The 17,890-nt window shown below is 41.6% G+C and overlaps 2 protein-coding genes across 2 annotated transcripts; both read right to left on the bottom strand.

Annotated features, from left to right (window-relative positions):
• Positions 1–711: 711 nt before the first annotated feature.
• Positions 712–17,783, bottom strand: actn2b (actinin, alpha 2b). The gene is made up of 21 exons (XM_054599756.1): positions 17,655–17,783; positions 13,828–13,942; positions 13,506–13,625; positions 13,285–13,371; positions 13,060–13,147; positions 12,199–12,277; positions 9,471–9,552; positions 9,249–9,334; positions 8,916–9,008; positions 8,350–8,580; positions 7,957–8,104; positions 7,464–7,614; positions 5,147–5,255; positions 4,155–4,295; positions 3,714–3,896; positions 3,311–3,445; positions 2,821–3,000; positions 1,969–2,115; positions 1,316–1,381; positions 1,068–1,226; positions 712–870 (listed from the first exon to the last, which is right to left on the bottom strand). The coding sequence occupies exons 1-21, from the start codon at positions 17,781–17,783 to the stop codon at positions 712–714; spliced, it is 2,688 nt and encodes an 895-aa protein (XP_054455731.1).
• LOC129092013 (uncharacterized) lies at positions 5,706–6,897 on the bottom strand. Its single transcript, XM_054599757.1, has 3 exons — positions 6,850–6,897; positions 6,694–6,752; positions 5,706–6,583 (listed from the first exon to the last, which is right to left on the bottom strand). Exons 1-3 carry the CDS (start codon positions 6,870–6,872, stop codon positions 5,829–5,831), a joined length of 837 nt encoding a protein of 278 aa, XP_054455732.1. The 5' UTR covers positions 6,873–6,897; the 3' UTR covers positions 5,706–5,828.
• Positions 17,784–17,890: the final 107 nt, after the last annotated feature.

Raw genomic sequence — 17,890 nt, 5'->3', positions numbered from 1 at the left:
TTCTCTGCCTTTAAACCACTGAGCAATTGCAAACATTTACTTTTGCATTATGTGGTTTCCTATTTATTTTCCTCTGTTGGTTGGTGTTGTATATTTATAGACTTTTGGGAACCCATTTTCTACACTGTTTATTGTTGAATGGCAGTCGGGCTGAAACTGCTTGTTTTTAATTCCCTTTAAAGCATCTCAAAATCCCTTATCAGAAGTATTCCCTAAAAGGGGGCACTGAGGAAAAATGAAAACATATGACACTGCTAGATGAAACTGGACTTTTATGTCTAATTTCTTAAACTGAAACTACAAAAAACACCATAACTCTGTTGGCTTACTACTCAGTCTATTTTTTTGGAGTAAATTTCTCTTCTAGGTTTACCTTCATCACAGAACCCTACATTCTGCACAAAACCCATAACACACGAGACAAAATGTACAATGCATTCTTTCTCTCAATATAATTTAAACATGGCAATTTGTATTTGTTTAGGGGACATTTCTCATTCAATAGGACAGAAGAAGAGTACCAAGACAATTGACAGTGATTGTAGACAGTCTAATGTCTGAAAACTTTTCAACAAATCTGATGTGGTCACAAACATTTGACTAAACATAATTGATCCAACTTTTGTATAGATTCCTTAAACTCATCAAGAGATGGAGGGTTGGGGGGGGGGTTAGGTACACGGTCAGTAGATGAAGGGTGTTTCTAGACGGTTAAAGGTCGCTCTCTCCATAGAGGGCAGTAGAGAAGGCGGTGTAGTCCAGCGCCCCTGGTGGTGCTCCATCTCCGGCGTAAGGCGGCATCCTCATGATGCAATACTCTGCTTGTTCAGGGGGAAGTTCTCTCCTCAGCTCCTCCACTAGTATGTAGGGCTATGGAGAGGTAATGAGTTTCAGACATGTTTCCACAAACATTCATGCCAATACCTCTCCCCCTTTGCCATTTTGAGCTCATGAACAAAATTGGAGATCATAAATCAACATGCCATTGCAAATAATGACTGGAATAGAATGGATTAATGTTGGCTAAGAATATCTGCCTGTAAGCCACAGCTAACACAAACCCATACCTTGTCAGTTGCGAGGATCCGGAAGGATGCCACAACCTGCTCGGCCGTGTCAGTGTCAGCAGTCTCTCTGGTCATAAAATCAATGAAAGACTGGAAAGAGACGTTTCCAGTACCATTGGGGTCCACCAGTATCATTATACGGGCGAACTCCACCTCCCCCTGAGAAAAGGCAAGGATGGGGAATGAGCAGAGTTTGTACAGTATAGGTGTAACATACTGATAACAAATCCACATTTGAAACATCATACCAAGTCATAACCCATAGAGATGAGGCAGGCTCTGAAGTCATCAGTCTCCATGGCTCCATTCTTCTTCTACAGTCAGAAGCACATATTCAGGTTCACAATACAGAAAGGAGGAGATTACAGGACCAAGTGCATCATATACAGTACAACATGCTTTTCAATATACCATAAAACACGAGAGCAATATTGTAAGACTAAATCCTAAATAACTTTTTCCAAATTGACACGGAGATCAAATAAATCGGAACTCTTGAAACTTTAAGCACCTAATCTTTTGGCTTTTGTGATAAGACATTAAAGCTGAAAATGTCATGATAACTGATGTCTGAGAGCTTAAAAACTACAACTGTGTTGTTGTATACACAGAGTCATAAGTTTCTTATCTGGGACATCTGTGCACAGCAATATTTTGTTTGTATTTGGCAGGTTTATTTTCAATGCTGTTACTCATGGCATGGTGAGACGTAGTCAGTATGTTGATTTCCTACAGTACCGATGTAGCTTGAATGAAAGCTACGGGGCAATCTCTAAATACAGGGCTAGCACCGCCACCACCCACTGCTCTGCTTCTAAATCGCTCTGATCTCAGGTCAGATCAGTCACTGAAATTGCCCCAAAACAGACTCCAGTGAAGTGAAACTGTAAATGAGCTGTACCCTGTCGAAGTGGTTGAAAGAGGATCTGAACTCATTCATCTGCTGCTGGCTGATGCCTTTGGCGTCCCTGGTCAGGATCTGGGTCTCTATCTCGTTGATGGTTCGGGCGATGGTCGTGAGGAGCAGCTCCCACCCGACTCGGATGTGCTGTCAATGTGGTGACAAGAGCAGGAATGATAACACAGAAGACACACCTTGAACAGTCTGATGAATATGTATAAAAACTGAATATCTAAACGTTTATTTTTATTTTTTTAAATGAGGCATATTGCCCTTTCAGGTACATATTTGTATTTTGGGTTTCTACTAGAACATGTTTAGATACTTTAATATTCAAAAAATCAAAAATCCCATACTTTCTGTCTGAATATACCTATATTCACCTTCTGAAACGCTCCATTCTAGCACCTGTCTCTTTAAGCCCGCCATCTAGAAAAAGCCAATGTGATTGGCTTCTGAGACAAACATATGGCGCACCTTTGCCAAGGTAATTCTCAAGCCATGGGTGGAGATACTCAGATGGGGGGTCCTTATATTCTAATGAGCAAATATGTGCCATACAAAGGGAGCCAATTTGAATGGCTTGTTGAATCACATGTTTTCTGATACAGCCGACAAAGAGCTTACCGAGTTGTCTTATTTAACAGTTTATGGGTTGGTAGGTACTCCAGATAACCAAACGTATGTGCAGGCACCTTCAATGAATTTCCCCATATTCAGAATTCATGCAGAGCTTCAATGAGTTCTCTTATCTATAAAGAGCATGTGTGTGTTTGTTTGAATGTACTGTACATGCATGCAGTGATCATGTCCATGCATGGTCTTGTAACACTGTTGGCCACTGCCCTGTACCTCCATAGTGTAGTTGGTGTGTTTGTTATCGAACACCAGGGACTCTTGGATCAGCTGGTGGTCTCCCTCCAACTTGTCGATGTTGGGCTTGTAGGCAACAATGACGTGCTCACATTGCTTCAGCTTGGTCATCTGGTCCTCGAGGGTGCCTCCTATCTCCAGGGAGCAGCGCCCAATTTCCTGTCAGGATAACATACCCAACAAGGTCAACTTAATATTTGGGCCTATTCTGATCATGCAATGCTAGTCTTAAGTAAATTAGCTGTGGCTAAGAGTAAATTCTATCAGGACATATAGCATTTGATTAAGGAATACTTAATATGCATAATAATACTTTGCAATATAAAATTAGGATCATTATCAGGGCAGCACCCACCATAGTACTTCCCTAATGTACAATGCATTTGAATATAATCATCTTCCATTTTATGTCTTAATTTGATTAGATGAAGATCACTGTCAAATTTCTTATGAAGCCTGCACGTCTAACCTCCATCCTGGTTTGTATCCAGGGTCCAATGAGATTAGCCTGGGCGGCAAACTGTCGTCTCAGCCTTTCATGGGCATGCTGACGTGCCATCTCCTCCTGGAGGGCACCATCCCTCTGAGGAACCAGCTTCTTCACCTAGAAAACACGCACACAAAAGGGCTTAGATGTAAATGTAAGAAGCTGGCTCCCACTGAAAAGAGCCATTTACATTGAACAGAATTACACTCGTATTATGCTTTAGACCAGCTGCTGAGTCCTTCAACTCAGTGATAATACATTATAGCAGCACTCTGGCTGTCTGTCAGTATAAAATTATTAATTATGAAAAAGGAACACACTATCTCAATAATTACTTTATTCCTCGCTATACGAGTCGTTAGGTGAGTTCTGAAGCCGTCGCTACCTTTTCCCATTTGTTCAGAAGCTCTTCGGTTGTGAGGGTGCTGTACGGGTTGATAATGTTGGCCTTGATCCCATAGCTCTGGGAAATTTTCAGCACCTCATTGTGAATTCCCAAGATGGCCTGTCTCTCTGCATCCGCCTCGGGAAGAGTAGCTTTGAACTGCTCGTGAGCTGCGATTAGACTCTGGAATGGGGAAAAAGGTAAGTCCTGGAAATTTTATAAAATTTCAATTTTCTTTAAAGTGATAACATTATGGAGTTTTCTTTTGGGTGTGACAGGTATGCCAACATTACTTAACATTAAACACCCAAACATGAATCATAGGAAAATTGTCTGCATGTTGATCTTAACTACTTTTTTTAACATTAGCTATATTATACTGTAAAATCAAAGTAGAACAGCAGTAAGTGTGTGAGTTTAGAGTGCTATTGAAGAGCCTACCTGGACCTCTTCAACAGTATGCACAATGAACATGTCCTGCAGATCCTCCATGGCTCCTTCCATCCAGTTGTTGAAAGGGGCCAACCTCTTGGCAAACTCCAAGAACAACTGATCAATAGTCTCCAGCAGCTTCTCTGTCCGCTGAGAGGATTACAAGATATCACATGTCAGATTTGTATATTTTTACATCATGAAAACCCCAAAATATCCAATAGCTCAGCACTATGCTCCGCCCTAAACTCAGGAGGAGTTATCGTCTTCATATCTCGCATACAAATCCCAAACAAACATCCCCTCACCTGTTTTGATGGCTAATCCATGGGTGCATGCCGCCCCCCCCTCACCCGTTTTGATGGCTAATCCATGGGTGCATGCCCCCCCCAACCAACTCTGGCTTGGTTGTTCCTGACAGAATCCTTTCCCTCAGCAGCCAGTGGATGGCAGATAAAAAACAGACCTCTGTCCCTGTCATTCAGACTTAATCCTTGGCACTCTCCCAGAGCCCTCACACATTTGCAGGTCTGAAATGGCCAACATGGATCAGAGGAAGTGCCTAGTGGGCTCTCAGCCAATCACATCCTGGACAGCACTCTTACATCTATTTCTCCTTTATCCCCTCCACCATCCTATCTGGGTCAGGGATTTTAGAGGGGATCCAGTTATCTCACCACTCATTTATGTCTTAACTGTTTGGATGTCATTGACAGACACCTAAATATGCTTACACTGACATTTTGATTAAGCTGGTTTTGTATGAAACCTCATTCTTCATATGTTGGGGTCTGTGTGAATCATTAGCACACTCTTGTGGAGACTTACTAACTTATCCTAAAATATGCCGAGAAATGAATCCCTAAAGTTTTAGGAGCTCATCTCTAATGAATAAAAAGTAGTCTTGTGTGAGAACGTGTCAAGTGGATATGAATGCCTTTCAACAGTTATCGTCAGTTACATATTAAGGCATTGATATGTGACTTGAATGCTGCCCTCACCTCCAGTGCCTCTCTCCTCTTCTGAGTCAGGGTTCCCAGCTTGTCCCACAAGTCACAGATGCTCTGGCAGCGTTGGTTCACAGCAGCCACATCATGGTAATCCAGCTCACTGGAAAAATAAAGCACAGACAACTAGTCAGTTGTGGAAAAGAGCTTTACTGTGTTATTGTCCCCAAGGCATAAAAACAACCTACTGGATAGCTTTTAGAGGGTACACAAAGCAAAGGCAGACTTGGCCAGAAAACCTAAAAATATATAAAAATAGTATAGCTTGGCCAGTCATGTGAAAGGTTCTCAGGAGATAAAGTAAAAGGCATTATACAAGGTACCTCAATGTTTGTCTAAGGTACCATAAAATGTGTTTCCCCTGACTAAAAGCATAAGAGCTTAAAGTTTGGACCCTGGGACAGGCAGCCAGTTGAACACCAGTATTTTGGGGGGGGTTCCCCACAGCTACTGACTTTACATTTGATCAGTTAGCCTAAAGTCCTTTAAATAACCTAACTCAAATTAAGACAATTTACCCAAGCCACCCAGAAAAGGACACATTTCAGTTATTTAGCCTTTTATTCAAAATCCACACAAGCAAACATTACATACACATCTGAGTAAACTGCAGAGCCTACTAGAGTCGCCTTTACCCTGATCTGCTTCAAGTTGTTGGAACAACCCACAGTGCAGGTTAAGCTTTGATGTAGTCCTGGGTCTGCTGAGCCTGAGTGGGGAATTTATAGATCTCATAATGGACTTCATCCGAGTGGTCTTTGCCGGTCTCGTAGTCTGACTTAAAGTGAGTGTACGTGCCAGGAGGAAGCTGACCAGTCAAGAAGAGGTAGAACTGGCTCCGTCTAACTGGTCTCAGCGCTTGTGGAACTGGTTGCGCAGGGATTGTCGGAGATACAGCAAACACCTTATCTCCCTGCGGCGCTGAGGCATAGGGAGGCGGCGGCATGAAGCCTTGTTCTTCTGTTTCCCGCTCTTCATTTCCATTCTCAAGGATGGATGTGAACTGACTCAATGCACCAGCCTGGAAGCCAGGATATGGAAGAGGTGGTGCAGGAAAGTTCAGGTCTTCAGTTTCCCTGTTACCGTTGTCAAAGTTTGCTTCATAGTGGTCAAGCGTGCCTGCTTGATAGAAAGGTGGAGGGGGAAGGCCGATGTCAGGTGTGGGCGGAGATTTTCTAGATGTGGTCGTGGACTCTTCCACAGGATCCCAAACAGGAGGAGGAGCATTCCATGAAGCCTCACTGGACTTTTCCGGAGTAAGGCTGGAGCTTGCTGGATAGGCTACAGGACTATAATACACTCTGTCCTCCACTGCAGGGTAACTCACAACGGAAGGCTGTGCAAGAGCACCTAGGGATGAGCGATAACTGTTGGCAGGAAGACTTTCCATGTTAGACCAACTGACTTCATAAGGATCACGTTGGCTCCAGCCTAAGAGGGAAAAATGTTTGAGGTAAAAGTTTAGTAAGCCAAGGTGTAAGAATATTTAAATCTGAATGTCTAAGCATTCAAGTACATTTGTAGTCTATCTAATTATTCACCTTTTTTAGCAGGAAAGGAAAGGACATTCCAGCTCAACAGTGCAATGAGGAGCAACTGACTGTAAAAGAAAACAGCAAGGTTAGAAACACCAGTAAAATAAACATACTATGAATGAAAAAGTAACACGTAAAGATCGTTATTAAACCATCACATACCTTGCAGGAACCCAAGTAGCCATTTTGCTTGTCAGCTGAAATGATATCTTCTGGTCTCAGAGAACAGATTAAATAGGAAACAGGAAGTACGACGTGGCCAATCCACAAACTCGAGAGGGTGTTCCTCATTGACTGCTGATTGAGAATGTCAGCGTGACCGTGAACTACACCCTTCACCCTTCTAAGGAGACAGTGACATGTTCTTAACTAAGGAAATGAGGGTTTAGCTATTTTCATGAATACTTTTTTCCAAAAATTGTTCAAAATCATCTCTCATCCAAATCACATTTAAGAGACAGTTTGTTCCTGTTGTTTCAGATTGTTCCTGTACTGCCTTTCCCTTTTATCTTCTTCTGCTGTCTCAAATATGAACAGAAAAAATATGTTTTGGGACCACTGCCGGACAGCATTTCTTTGTGAGTGCAGTGTTTTGTTGTGCTTATGTCATTTGTTCCTTGTCATCCATAATATATCCAGACAGTAGCCCTTGCAAGTCATACAGGGTTTAAAGCCAGACATGAGATTTAAGTAATATAAACAAGATAGAAAAAGAAAACAAGATGGCATTATCTGATTTTGCTATCACAATAATATCTGCTGTATGGAATGCATACTTTAGTTCCTGTGCGATGGCGGCAATCTGCTCCACTCTGTCCTGGTGGGCTGCCAAGTCACTCTCAAAGGCCTCGTGTTTTCGAAGCAGTGCTCTGATTTCTATCAGGGTGGCTGTTTCATAGTCCTTCTGGGAGAGGATCAGTTCTTTACCTGAATATCACACATAGGCAAACAGAGAACGGGATGAGGTAAGAGACGGGAACAACAAGATGATTAGTAGGTTAGGACGAAACACAGGCCATATTTGGTCATTGCTGATGGAGAAATTGACCTGTTGCTGTCCACTACAGGCTGATTGCATTGGGAACAAGTCTAAATAAACCCAAAGGTTAGTGGAAACAGAGCCAGGGAAGCAGGACTACAGATTCCAAGGAGCTACTGTAACAAGTACACAGACATATGCAGACCTATAGATGCACTGTAGAAGTGAGATATAGATAGAAAAGCAAGCAGGCAGACAGTTAAAGTGCCAAAAGTACAACTACAACTAACCGCTGGCCCAGTTCTCATGGTTGGTGGCTTTTTGGCGAAACTTTTCAGCCAGGTGGTCCAGCCTCTCCAGCCTACGGATCTCTGTAAGGAGCCACTCCTCAAAGCCTTTCTCTGCCTGATCCAGTCCCTGCCATGCACTGGCTATGTCCTGTACACACAATGCAAATCACAAAATCACAGTCCAAACTAACTGAAGATATTGAAAATGATAAGTACCGTACATTAATATAATTTGAGCTGCAAAAACTTGTAATGGTTCTCTGTCAGAACCTGTAACTCCTTCATCCTGTGTAAGATTTTACCCCTAAAGTACTTGACATAAACAGATGAGCACAAAATCACGTCTTGGCTGTTCAATTATAAAAAGTGGAGGAATTTGGAGTTGCCACTTACAGATACCATCTTTCCCTCAGAGGGCATGAAGGCAGGGCGATTGCTGATGCGCAACTTGGTCTGCAGGGTGTTGAAGTTAATTTCCAGCTGGCACTTCTCCTGCACTTTAGGGGGCTTGTGCTGGCGCCTGTAGTCCCGGAAGTCCTCCAGCTTCCGCTGCATCTCCGCCATGGTCTTCTCTGGAGTCCGGTTCTCCAGCCAGGGAGTGGTGCGGCGGATCCACTCCAACAGCTGGGAACCAGACGGACAACATGGGAATAAGTGGAGAGACGAGAGAGCTCCATGTCAAGATAGCAGTGTTTCAGGTGTGATGAATTATTGATTGTTTTCAGCAGATGGGTCTCAGATTATCACATCAATGGGATACATAAGAGGGGGAAATAAATGCTTTAACACAAACTCAAATCTGCACTTTTACTTTGAACTAGATTGGAGACAAACTTTAGTTTAATATACTGTACAAATCATTATCCACAAAGTCTCCAAAGTTTAATTTTCTTTTGAAAATATTTCATTGCAGTATGTGTCATCATCATTCAAGATGACAATTACAAATTTTGCTTTACCTCACTGGCCAGTCTCTCGTATTCCTCCATCAGTTTCTCGTTCTCCTGGTTCACACCGAGCACCTTACAGATCCTGTTGGCAGCCGTCTCTGCCTGAGAGCACAGGGCACCAGAATAATGTAATTACATCGGCAAACAAACACAGCGGGCCGTGCTCCCATTGATCCTTTCCATTTCTCTAATAACATTATCCGCAAAATAGATTTGTCGATCAAAATGACATGTCAGAAAACCAAATGGATTTGTGCACCTGTTCTCAAAATGCGTATGGATGAGGTTAGCTAACTCATCTAAAAATAGATATTAGTAATGTTATAGGTTAAACCAATATACCTGCTCAGCTCCAGCAAAGGCATGGTAAAAACAGGACACATAGGTCATGATGGCTCTTTCATCAGGCTTGGGGGTGTTGATGATATCTATGGCATGGAGACGGAGGAAAAATGAAGGTGGCAGAAGTGTACTTCAAGTGTGATTTTAAGACTCAAACATATTTCAAAACACAGTATATGAGAAAGCTCACATTTTTAATCAGAAGACTCCATTAAACATTACCTTCTGCGTCCAGCATTTTGGGAATGTCCAGGTGTTTCTCGGCTAAGTCAAAAGCCAGGTTCAGGTTCCCCAGAGGATCATCCTAAATAAGGAAACACATTTCTACATCACTGAACAACAATGCTGGACTTAAAATGTCCCAACGCTGACCTTCATGCTAAGGTTTGCACATCATAATCCCTGATTACCTCCTGGACATGCACATTCATTTAATAGCACTCTTTTTAGCTTCATAGTTTTCACATGAGCTGGATGATTAGGAACAAAATGTGTTGATGATCACAGTTTTGATCAGTCCAAGGAAATCAATCTCAATGGGGAAGTGATTTGTTATAATCTTCTCAAAACCATGACATGCACATGTTGAGCTTTTATCTGTCAACAACTACATTTTACATCAAATCACTATTAAAATGAATGATCATTTTACAATCAAGCAATGGATCTTTTAGTTTGTATCATGTCTAAGTGATGTCTTTGAGATGAGGGTAAATAACAGAGGGAAGCAAACCTTCACATTTATGAATTCATAACTAGCAGATTTGTAATCTTTACTTCATTTTTTACTTGAACATCTATACAATAAAAGTAAAATACTATAAATACATCAGTTAGTAAATGAATTAACTAACAGATTACTCAAGAAAACATTTCATCCACACAATATACATCATATATTTCTTATTATGTGCACACAAGTGATTCTGACAGGGGAAACCAAGAGTTTTAACTGAGTGGCAGTGGTGCATTAAGCCAACAGCTGACGGTGAACCCTTCCCTGTTGGTGGGACAGTCAGTGAGAGTGCAATGGGGTAAAAGGATCATGCTATCATGCTGCTACTATTGTCCCTATCTCTGTACCGCTGTTCCATTAAGGTAGGGGGGGGGTTGGGGGCTGGCACACTACATGACAGGGCCAGCTGCTCACAGATCCAGAGCAGGACGCATCGATGGTGGGATGGTGGGAAGGTGGGAAGGATGAATGACGAGAAGGCTAGCCCTGCGTGTTTATGTGTGCGCCCCACACCAGAGCTGTCTCGGCAAGCTGTAACACTGCGAGCTTAACAAACGCGCTCACCTGGAGCCAGACTCAACAGCTGCCTGGCGCACAATGCAACTGTCTCCCGGCAGCAGGATCAGAAAGTGAAAGTCGAGGTGTGACTGAGTGTGCGAATATGTACGTCAAAGAGATTTAAAGAGCAGTGGAGAGAAATAGATATGGTAGATTGTTCATGTGCCTCATCACTCATATGTACCCCGAGTGCCCTTTCCTTATAATGAAAATCGACACCATCCTTGCCACTGATAAATATCATAATACCCATCTCATAGACATCTTCCTGCCTTTCATGAGGACCGGCGGCCTATAACCGGGGAACACAGTGTGACATCATGGACAATAGCAGAGGTAAAGTTAAGCCTGAGCTCTGCGGGGACTAGGCTCATGTTTCTGTGACTATTCAGGGTCAACTCCAAGCCAGGACGGTGAGTTGTGAGCTGAAAAGCGAGCGCTTGTGTTGCCAAAACTAATGAATATGTCACTCTTCATAACCGGCCATGGTGTTCCCCTACTGTACGTATAAGGTATCGGGCCTAATTTGGCCTAGGAAAAAGTAAATGTTCCTACTTGAGGTCAGTAATTATGATTCTTAAGACCATGAACAATTTGTTTGCAGTCCAAAATAATAAAAAATCCAATAAAACCATATGGACCAAATCTCTATTGTCGTTCCCCACTCCAACTTGCAGTTTTATACCAAAACAGACTTGGCAGAGGGAGAGAGAAGCCTCAAAAATTCCCACAGAAGGCCTTCGTGTCTGAGACAGCTCCTTCTTCCAGTAGGGAAAGGCTGTGTTATTGTTTCTTGGCTAACACTGGAGGGCTGTCAGCCCGGCCTCTGTAGCTCTGCAAATAAGCAGCACAGCTCACTGAGGCCCTCGCCTGTTTATACTCAAACACTGAGAATCCTGGGCGTCCTTTAACTCAGAACATTTAAATGAGCTGTGGACTTGTTTGCCCCGAAAAACATTTTAGCTCAAGTAGAATGCACAAACCGATATGCTGGATGAGAAAAAGTCAAACCAGGCATTTTTGAAGGTAGGCATCCCTTGGTTTGCATATGAATTGCCAACCCACCATTAAATCTGATGTTATAATGGCCGCAGTGGGTTAAACTCTGAGGCAAAGCATGCTAATTATGCTAAAGTGGTAGACTGCTTTAGTGAAGAATAATGAAGCATGGTGTGACACTAAAGGAATGCACTTAGGATAAAAACATTAAGCTGTAGAGAAGAAACACATAACTTGATTAAAGAAGCACTATATCCATTAGCCAAATGACAGCAAACATTACATTATGCACACAGCTTCTGCCTACGACAACAGAGCAGACTTTCCATTGACAGCTTACTTCATCTAAAGAAACTATAACTCCTATGACATGCTACATATTTTTAGTGTATCCAAAAGTGCCATGAGTAAGATAAACAGTCCCGACAAACTACTTCAAGCTCAAAACCAAAATGATAGCATACACCTCCAGTCCTTGATATAGACTTTTTTCCTCAGTGTTTCACAATATAAGTCAACCCGTCAAAAAAAGTGAGAGTGAGAGTCTGTATTTGTTTGAATGAGTTCACACTGTGTTAATTGTTTGGAAATCAGTCAATGTTAGTTATTTGGGGCCTGAAACACATCATCCTGGTTACACGTGAAACCACACGACACCTTGTTGAGCTTAGAGTAGTCGAGGAGGTCGGGTCTGTGTCTGTGAATCAGGGCGCAGAAGGCCAGGCCATCCTTCCAGCTTCACAAGCCAAAGAGCAGAGAGAACCAACACGTCAGTTCGAATGTTAAATGGACTGGCATTTATCTTCCGTCCACCCAAAGCGCTTTACACAAACATGTCAACACTTGCCCATTCACCCATTTACACACACACACACACACACACACACACACACACACACACACACACACACACACACACACACACACACACACACACACACACACACACACACACACACACACACACACACACACACACTCATACACTGCTGCATGCAAGGTGCCACCTGCCCATCAGGATCTAAACTGAAGGGCACATTCAAGCACACTCTCACAAACTGATGGCACAGCCTTTTGGGAGCACTTTGGGGTTCAGTATCTTGCCCAAGGACACCTCGACATGCGGACTGGAGGAACCACGAATCTTCAGAGGACGACCCTCCCCAAATATAACATGCTAACTTAACTTAAAGATAATGGAGTACAGTGCTAGCATTAACTATTAAAGGTGCAACAGCACTTGGTGGCAGCATTTTGCTGATGCCGAACTCAAGTCGAATATATATTTACTTTACAAACTCCACATTACTGTGATATCTAATGCTATAATAATTTTCTCTGTATGCCCAATTTAAATTAAAAAACATATTTGAAATATGTAATGGCATTTAAGATCCCTTTTCTTGGATTATGACATGACTCTAAAGAAATAGAGGACAACCTAGATTAGCTATTAATCACATAAACTATCTCAGTATTGATTATATTATAACAGTATTTGATGTGTTGAACACTTACCTGACATGGAAGTTTTGGACATTGACATTCCTGTAGGGAGCAGTCTTCCTCTGACACCACAGGAGAAGACCTTCCTTGGCAGATGTTTCTGAGGAGGAAATACATTAACAGTTGGTTACATATTAGTGATAACATTGTAATAGTTTTCAATGTTTAGACATTCAGTGGACACAATGTCTATAGAGAATTGACTAGATTTGGATCATTTGGATTTTATTATCTCACCTTCCACATTAATGTCCTGGATGGCGAAGCGGAGGATGATAGTCCAGATCATCCCAAGAGTCATCTTTACGTTACCGTCCACGATCTCTGAAAGGAAAACAACGTGTTGCAATCAGTTTGCTCTAGAGCGATTACTTTAATCATTATTCTATCTTTGTGAGTTCACATCGGACACCTGATTCCCTGTAGTATGTTCATACATACAGGAAGGTGTTGGATACCTTCAGCTCCGATAGAGACCAGTTTCACTCCTTTGCTCGTGATGAAATCCAACGCTTTGTTGACATTAGCAATCTTATGAAATCTCATCTTCCCTCTGTCTGGCTTAGGTAACCTCTCTCCTGCAAACAGAACATTATGTGCAGATCAAATATGTGGATAGCCGTGAGTGCTCAAACTGAAACAATTGTATCTGTATATAAGCTAAATAAACACCAAAATTATTACTACATTGAATAAAATATGCACATTATGGTGAAGTATCAGAGAATATATCATGAACACATACATTTATCAAAGAAACATAATCCTGTGGGATCTAACCTGAGATAACTTCCAGAAGCAGCATGAGTTTTAGTCCATTTCGGAGGTCGTCCTCGATATTTTCAATTTGAGTACCAGCTTTCCTCAGGTGGGAGTTACACCAGGCTGTGAATGTCTAACAGGAAAGGGAGACCCAGGTCAATTAAAAGGGGATTTGATGAAAGATCACCAGACAAATGAACAGCGCTCTGTGCATGAAAATCTCTGAAGCTTTGCTTGTGCACCACAGATGATAAATAAAAAGAAGACCACATAAGAATGCACATAGCACAGTTTGAAAAAACAAGCTCCAAAGTTGGGCTTTAGAGCTTAAAACCTCCATTATATTAAATGGATGACACTACAAGCATGGTATTCCTCTCTGTAGACCTAAACAAACTGAGGCAGCTAACAGATTAACAAGTCTTCACAACAAGACTATCTGCCAAACTGATGTTAACCTGTTTGACCACTGCTGCATTTTCAGATTAACCTTCCGTGACCCATCAGTGTCCAATTTCAACTCTTTTTTTCCCCCCTGTATTTCCACAGCTAACAACCATCAGAATAAACACGCTGCATGCTGGGTACTGAAATACTGTAAATCAAGTTAAGACAGGCCCATTGTCTTTCTCCTCCTATTTTTATAAAGTCTGTCAATAGCGAGCCACAGAGTTCAGGGGCGCTCAACACTGCACGGATGAAAGCCGGGAGCCGACCACAGAGCACATTCCGACCGATATAAGGCGTTAAATATAGACCGCTCTGCTGTGGCTCATGATAAGAGACGGGAGAGGTAAAAAAAACGTCAAACCGTCAACATGAGTGAAAATGTCATGTGGATAGAGAGAGAGAGAGAGAGAGAGTTTTCGCCTCACACCACTTTCTGTCACTATTTCGACACTTATGATTGGTTTCAGCTGCGAGCAGATAGCTTTATCATAGTACATGATTGCTGTTCTTCCAGGTCACGCTCCTTACTATGATGAGGACCAATGAATGGGTCTGTCAAGGTGTCAAAAATGTTAACTCCTGCCACAATGACAAAAACATTTAAATACTATCATCAACTAGAAATGTCATTTTTATTTCTATAGTAGCATGGTCTATAATGTAAGATAAGTGGATGCTAGGTTTGACATTTTGCTCTTTTACTTTCCTACTTTGAAAAAACGAATAGGTCGGACGGAGTACTTTTTAGTTTTTTAAGTACTTTTAATATCCGTGGTTGAAGTATGATGCTTACGGTACATTTTAAAACATGTATTAGCAGTTGATAGTCATTCAGGAAAGAGTGGGAGCAATTTAAGATGATTTCCCTTTTGCATTTGGCTTCACTTCATTTTTAATATTTTTGATAAAATGGTGTAATGAATTTCTATTCTCATTTTATTAGAATAGAAAGAAAAATATCAAATGTAGCATGTTTTATTTCCCCAATGAGTGCCATAGTCATTTTGACTCTGAGTACATTTTATATGATCTACTTTTAACTTTTTTTAAATGTGTGTGTTTTTACACCTGTAGACTTGTCGGCTAATATATAAATTCAATAAAGTCACATCACTTGAGGAAGATATATTAGCACTTTTTCTGACCCTAATTCTACCACATTCTCGTGCTCAGTACGGGTGTATGCCACTCAGGTTTCCCCTCTGGGGTGCCGTGCAAGAACAGAATATTACAGGCTTTAGAGTAAAGGCCATCACATTCCACAACGAGTGAGTCCCCAAGGTGTATGTGACATTGAACTGCTGCCCTCTTTGTTGAAAAAAACGTGGCCTGCTGGTTCTCCAAATTTGAATCAGCCACAGTCGCCCGACCCCTGCTGCCCACTTTCCGAGCCCCCTGCCTCCCTCTCCAACACTACTGACCAGTGACGGCTAAAGCTAAAAATATTCATGAATCACATCCAGAAAGGACCAGCCCTTGTCACTGAACTGACTGATGCCTTTGAGGCCTCACTAGTTCAGCGCGCTGGCAGGCTGGGTCCAGGTGGATGGAAAATACATGAGAACCAATTGTTTAACATGTTGAAATGACAGAGCCTCTGTAACATTTATGGGCACTGAAGGAGTACCTGTCTGAGTCAACTAATAGATTCATTAAGGTCACATTAATATTGCAGGAAAGCTACGGCAGCTGCTGGTAGGATTTGAATGAAGGCTGCTGCACCGGGGTTTGGAGCTGGATGATAGATTTATGGCTACTTGAGAGAAATTATTTGGGAAAAAAGCAACTGACAAAAGCCTACTGGCAAAAAAATAGGGTCAAACTATGGTATATGATAACATCATCACATCCCACCATGCAGAACAAAGAAACACTATACCAGTGTTGCTGTATGAGACCATCACTGGTGCTTTATCTATTCTGATCATTTAACAGCTGCTCCAAGAACCAGACCACTTTCCAGTGAGCGACTTGTCAACTTCAAATTATAATCAGTAAGAAGATAATCACGGTGAAAATAGCTGTGTATATAGACAACCCATTGCTGCCAAAAATACACAGTTTTGTCATCCTTGTGGGGGGCTAAAGGGGGGTTTGGGCAAAGAGCTGCAGTTTAATGTCCAGGCCAACTTTTTAAAGCCCTAAAACCAATTGACAGTATGGGAGGCTGGGGCTATATTGAGTTGAGCTGGTGCTGCTGGTACAATATTTCAAGGACACTGGATTAACCCCACTACAATGCCTTTTGGTCCTGGGGGTTAAAATTAGATGGCAGCGTCCATTCTAATCCCGAGAGCGTCATCATGTGTTAGAAGCATCTGTTGACAGATCTGCATTCCGCGCGTATCAGTGGAGAGGCAGCGGTCTGGAGAGCCGCTGGAAGGCTATTGTTAGATGCTTGGGTACCCACCGCATCCGTCCGTCAAGTCACCCCCCCGTGGACCCCCACCCCCGGCTGCGTCAAGTCAGCAGCACGTAATTAGACCCGCACCGGAAGTTGAGTGAAGCTGCCCTTCAAGATAAAAGTATACGTGATTCCACTTTACGTCAGAACTAGATAGACTGGATAAAATGTATGTATGATTTTTATTGCACTTCTTCGATAGTTGAATGGTGAAGGAGTGGGGCTGCATCGCAATTCACGTTCGCCTTTCCCCACTTTGCGTTACATTTACTTTAACGCACGGTAAATATTGATGACAGATGCGTCATCAGCAACAATTTAAAAAAAAAAAAAAATTGCCACGTTTATTCCACCATCACGTTTTATTTTGAAAGTGTAAACCGGATGTTAAGGTCTTTACTGTGGGACGCTTGACGTCAGACCAAACAGCTGATAGAAACGTGTTCCACACTGTACACACCTGAAGTATTAAAGTCAAATGGAAACATCAAATACAAACTTTTAACTTTAAAAACTAACTTCTAATTTATACGTTAATTATATATAAATAATATATATATAAAATAATATATATATATATAATAAATAATATATATATAAATAATATATATATAAATCACTTATTTGAAATCACTTCTTAAGACACATTTCTACAGAATGGCTTTTATGTGATGTCGTTTTAATGTTTCCTTTTAATTGGTTTTAGTATTTTATCTTATATTCGTTTACTATTTTATATTTTCCTATTTTACTTGATTTTATTTATTTTGTTCGTTTATTTGATTGTCACTTTTTAATTTCATTTTGTTTCTTAGTTTAGTTTTATCCTAAAGATTGTTCTTAATGTTTCTTCTATTGCTCTGTTTTGCTGCCTTGTCTGTCAAAGCACTTTGTAAACCTTGTTTTTAAAAGGTGCTATACAAATAAAGTTATTATTATTATTATTATTTAATTGCATCATTTCCAAATAGGCGTTTTTAATTGGACTTACTTTCCTCTGCTGCTGTTCCCAGGCCGGGTCCAGCAGCATGTCCCGGTCCCACTCATCCTCCTGGAGCATGTACTCGTACTCATAGCCGTTGTCATAGTGGACCGTGGTCTCAACCTGGGTCATCATCATGGTGCCGTTTGACTTTCTGTTCCCTTAAAACTGTTTAATTAATATTAGTGTTGAAGACGGGATAAGTTCCCTGACTCTCTTCTCTGTGAGCTGCTGCTTCTTTAACT

This window comes from Anoplopoma fimbria, chromosome 6, assembly GCF_027596085.1.
Source record: "Anoplopoma fimbria isolate UVic2021 breed Golden Eagle Sablefish chromosome 6, Afim_UVic_2022, whole genome shotgun sequence".
Classification (NCBI taxonomy): Eukaryota; Metazoa; Chordata; class Actinopteri; order Perciformes; family Anoplopomatidae; genus Anoplopoma; species Anoplopoma fimbria.
The sequence above is the reverse complement of the archived record's forward strand: the minus strand, read 5'-3'. Positions and strand labels throughout refer to the sequence as shown.